The sequence below is a fragment of the Notothenia rossii genome, assembly GCF_949606895.1.
Source record: "Notothenia rossii genome assembly, chromosome: 6".
NCBI lineage: Eukaryota > Metazoa > Chordata > Actinopteri > Perciformes > Nototheniidae > Notothenia > Notothenia rossii.
Window position 1 is genome coordinate 48,374,616 of NC_136909.1, and position 5,103 is coordinate 48,379,718.

The following is a 5,103-nucleotide window of genomic DNA, read 5'->3' on the forward strand; positions in this document are numbered from 1 at the left end:
GTTCGTATGTGTTGGAGGAGGGACTCCATTCTTACCTACCCTACCTTTAACTCTTTTTAGGGTGCAGCTATATATTTTATTTATTTCAAAGTGGGCCCATTTTAATAATATTTTTTTTTCCTTCAAATGTTTAGATGACTCCTCAAGTGCTGTGTTTAATTTATTTTAAAGTAGGCCTGTGTATTATTTGTAATTCTCCTTATAGGAGTTCTTTGTTTCTTATTAGAGGTTAACAGTTTTATATAATGTAATAAATAGCCTAATAAATGCAAAAAAAACTGTATTTTTTGTCTGATATAACAATAAATACAACTTTATTAGCTATGAAATATGTTTTGCGGCTCCAGACAAAAACATTTGGGGGAAAAAAGAGCAAAATGGCTCTTTTGGTCAAAAAGGTGGCAGACCCCTGTCTTAGTATGTACTATTTACAGACACTTCCGTTAATCCTAATATCTTTTTTTTTTAATCTTGGGATAAAAAATATATATATATCCTAATCCTAAATAAATAACAATCATTACACTTTCAAGCAAACTGAATAAAGCACAATATATAGAAATTGAACAAAATGTATACATTTTTTTCCATAAAAGTGAATTGATTTCCTTTTTGCTAATGTATAAAGTGCATTTAATGATGAAATGAAAAAACTGAACTTTTCTCCCACTGCTGTTGCACCCTACTGGCTCACCTGTCAGTGAGGAAGGAGGAGCCCCCTCCAGGAGGATGTAGCGACTCCGTCCTACACCTCCCACTCAACATTCCCCGCTGACAGGCGCTGCCACAACCTGTAGGAGAACATGCAGTGACAAATATCACCCTCCCAACTTCCCTCCCCCCGAACATGGGGGATTTGAACCCAAAGAATCTGTGGTGGTGGGCAATAATTTTACCCCTCGCTACCTGAGTGCCATACAAATATATATTTTTTAAGACATTTCCATAAAATTGTAAAACCCTAACATGACCATACATTCAAGTATGTAAAATAACAGCAACAATAACCTTTTTCTTAACACCATGATGTTAGAGGTCGGGCTGTGTGTACATGTGCACCTCAAGATCAAATGATAAATTCCTCCCAGTGTTTGCCACTGCTGTTGCACCCTACTGGCTCACCTGTCAGTGAGGAAGGAGGAGCCCTCTCCAAGAGGATGTAGCAACTCCGTCCTACACCTCCCACTCAACATTCCCCGCTGACAGGCGCTGCCCCAACCTGTAGGAGAACATGCAGTGACAAATAAAAAAAAAGTAAACTTTTTTTTTTTTAAGTGTGTGTGTGTTGGTATGTTCAGTCCAAAAGTCCAGTCCAAAAAGTTTGGTTTTGAGCTTTGAGGAAAGCTCACATGTGCCAGTCAAATTCCTTCAGCTCAGTCACGAGCTTCGACAGTTTTGGAGGAATGTGATGCTGTTTCTTCCCCTTCATCTCAGCCTTGGACCCTCGGTCAGGATTCATTCCAAAGAAAGGAAACAGAAATATGTTTAGCTGCACATGCAACTAAATGAATGAAACTGAACTAAAGAGTAACATGCAGACAAAGCTGAGATACTACTTGTAGTGTGGCTCTACAGGAGTGGAGCCGTCTAAAATAGCATACATTTGTTTTCTCCACCATGCCCGTGTGTGTGTTTCCATCTACAGCTAATGTTGCAAAATACTACTACTACAATAACACTTTGCTCCTGTAAGCTGAGCAACTCAGACAACGTGCTGTTAAAGTCTGCTCATCACCAACATACTATACTGGAAATGTCAGCATAACCCGTGCACCTGTGACTTGTGTGGATATACTGTACGTGCAATGAACGATCTCAGGGCACCGTTAACTCAGTGCATGAGTAGCACAGCTAGTAGTAGTCGCTAGTAGTCACGAGTGCTGAAAGAAGTTGTGACGATTGATAACAAACTTTTAATCTGAAATGTATGTCTAAAATGTATGAACAATGAGCAACTGCATGGTCTATTTTGTGACAAAAAAATATATAATTTACATGAGCCGTCAAAAATGGCCGGCGAGTCTGTTGTAAACAGTCCTGTCCGGGAAGATTGTTTCAATGACAGTGGGACCTCTTTCTGGTTCCTCTGAACCCGTTCTGGATCACCACTCCTCGGTGGTGGTAATAGGTTTGCATTTGAGAATACAAACATTATGCACCTTTACAATATGAATTAACAAAACTATTATTTTGTGCTGACAAACTAGGCTATATAGTGTATTTAGTGACTTTTCCTGTCATAATCACCACTGTGACATAGCCTACAGCAGCCTACTGTAGCAGCCTCTATATTTTATATGTAAAATGTCTTGGTATTTGCTACATTTATCGTGGAGTTGTGTGTTTGTTAAACATACATATACAATTTAGAGGTGACAGTGTGCGGTGTTATAGTTTGTTAAATGCACAGGTGAAAATTTGACAGGAAGAGTTACTAAATCCACAATGGTTTTGGTTATTGGCTACATACTATAGGTGGATCATGTTTGTTTGTATTCTCATAATGCAGACCAATCCACATAATCACGATAGGCGAGCTGTGATCCAGTGCACAAAGACGGAGGTCCAGATTTCATTGCAGCAGCTTTACAGGCAGCCAAGGTAAAGAGGGTTGATTTATTTGCATCGATTATGATTGTACACAGTCTATATACATTTTAGTCACAAAATAGATAACATAGTTGCTCAATTTTGATTTCACACATACAACCACTGCATTAAAACTGCATCTAAATTTGCTACTTTCAATATCGCAGTCTACTTGTCAGATTTCAGTCAATCTTAAGTGTGACACAACCACTAAGCTCATCTGCAACAAGAGCACACGCGTCAAACGTTGAGTGGAGTGGTAACTGTGACACTCGGTGCAAATGTACACGTTACACAACAAGTATTAACATTGGGGCATGAATCCTGGTATGGATTTTGTTATATTAGTCACAAAAGCAGCTCACATAGAATAGCCTAAATGTGTGTCTTTGGTTAAAGAGATAGCTCAGAGATAGTTGTTAGGAATATTGTACATGTTTTCCCAATCACCCAGTGTCAGAGCCTAATAAATGCCAAATGCCTGAGGACAGACCTTTTCTATGTACTTGGTGTAGTCTGAAGTTATATGAAAGAGCATGGGCCTTCAACAGGAAGCTGCAAAATGTGCTGCCTGTGTTATAGGAACATTTATTAAGTATTGAGGGTTTAAGTGATTATATGTTTGATAATACACATTAACATGAAACAAACAATAGAAAAGATCATGTGTAAGCAAACAAACTTTACACAACACTGGTGATAGTGCTGTCAAGCAGGTCTATGAACTCTATGAAAAAGTTGAATCTGCAATACAATTTTAGGCAGTATTTGGGTCCCTGTTTCATCTCTCTCAGCTAAGGGGTCCTTGGAGTGAACAACATTGAAGACCCCTGTCAAAGAGCAATGAATATCTTGGCTCGATTGTAGAGTGTCAATGGGATCAAAACATATAATATATATTATATTTAATAATCATGATCCCATAAGCATCCTGGAATTGAGCACAACTATGCTAGTAATCTAAGGGACGATGAGTGGATACCTTTTTACATGCTTTGTCTGGTGGGAAGCCCTCAGTCTCAGAATTTGAATACCCCAGCTTATACATTTCAAAACAATGAGCTGCTTACCTTTGCATGAATTCCAGGGTAAGAGACATCTCCTTTGGATATTCAATGTTGCAGACATAAAACAAGCAGAAAGCATAGCTCAGGGCCACAATGGGGGAGGTGATGTGGTTATTCACAACTTCCTGATCAACATCAATCTGGAATAGATGGTCACCTTAAACATAGATCACAAAAACAATATGTATTAGTAATTTTAAAAAATAATAACGTACACACGTGCCAAATCTTCCATACTCAGTCCAAACACAGGTTATGGTAAGAACAAGCAACAAATACTTTGAAAAGGTATTCTGCATTTAGTTTGTCAGACTTTACATACAAGTGTACTTCAATTTAAAGATTTTGGCCCTAATCAACATAGTTCTGAGCACCATTTACAAAACAAAATCAACCAACTCTATACCTTTTCATCACAACAAATCGTCTCATCAGTAAACCTAAGAACAAATGGAGAACATATCTCCAAGCTTGCTGGGATGCAAAAATGATTCAACTACAAACCTCTGATTAGGATGCATGGGGTACAGGGGAGGCTGAGTTCAGCATCTGCGGAGTCCTGTTTTCGGAAAATAAAACAACAAAGATACACATATGAATGTGTTGATTTTATGTTTCCAATGTACGCAAACACGCAGTCAGGCAGGCAAATAGACCATCTGCCAGCGTCTGTATCAGAAGCAACCATAGACAATAATGTTAATAGTAGTTATAAAAAAGTATTGTTTACACAAACATAATCGATTAATGTTAGAATCAGAATCCTTTTCGGTCAGGGGGGGAAAGTCTGTCCTTACAAGACCTTGTTCTATTAGGGGACAGCATTTGGTCCTCCAAGACAGAGGAGCTCTGCCGGGATGGAAGTGTATAATTATATGAGGGATTCTCTCCTGGTCGGGAAAATAAATCAAGGATTTTACTGATTTCCTTTTATCTTCGTTTCCAGGAGAGATGGTTTACCAATTTCGATATTATCAGCAGCGCAAAGTGGGGTTTAAAATCCATAAAATGTACCTCATTTTTGCAGAAAAGGTAATCAGGGTTTTCCTTGAAGTATCTCACAATGCCACAGATCAGCTGTACTGGACCTTCACCCATCTTCATCCCTTTGGTGTCAAGGAAGTTATTGATGCCCGGTTCTTTTTTGGAAAGCTCCTGTCCCAGCTTGTTTTGTACCGAAAAGCCAAGGAGTCTAGATGCATGATCAAACAGGTGAGCAGCTTCAAATAGAAATGGCCACTCTTCCTTTAGGACCTTTACATTGGTTCCGTCGTTGATGGTTTCACGCTGGATGGGATATGTTTCAGCCATCAGTTTTCGAACAGATGACTCCTAAAGATATGAGGCAACAGTTAATCAAACTAATAAATTCAATCAATAATAAAACAAATTATCAATATAAATACAGATAAATCAATTTCGGGTGAAAATAGCTGATATACAAGCG

General features: G+C 38.5%; 1 protein-coding gene across 1 annotated transcript; it reads right to left on the reverse strand.

Annotated features, from left to right (window-relative positions):
• Positions 1–404: 404 nt before the first annotated feature.
• LOC307044093 (uncharacterized protein) lies at positions 405–4,781 on the reverse strand. Its single transcript, XM_079689133.1, has 4 exons — positions 4,671–4,781; positions 4,161–4,215; positions 3,660–3,813; positions 405–3,160 (listed from the first exon to the last, which is right to left on the reverse strand). The coding sequence occupies exons 1-4, from the start codon at positions 4,758–4,760 to the stop codon at positions 3,112–3,114; spliced, it is 348 nt and encodes a 115-aa protein (XP_079545259.1). The 5' UTR covers positions 4,761–4,781; the 3' UTR covers positions 405–3,111.
• Positions 4,782–5,103: the final 322 nt, after the last annotated feature.

What these genes read in the sequence shown, in the direction of transcription:
- LOC307044093 (XM_079689133.1), bottom strand. Translation starts at nt 4,760, where the DNA reads ATGAAGATGGGTGAAGGTCCAGTACAGCTGATCTGTGGCATTGTGAGA. An exon ending in CCCATGCATCCTAATCAGAG is followed by an intron (nt 3,814 to 4,160) that starts GTTTGTAGTTGA and finishes TCTATGTTTAAG; the next exon opens with GTGACCATCTATTCCAGATT. An exon ending in ACCCTGGAATTCATGCAAAG is followed by an intron (nt 3,161 to 3,659) that starts GTAAGCAGCTCA and finishes CCTATAACACAG; the next exon opens with GCAGCACATTTTGCAGCTTC.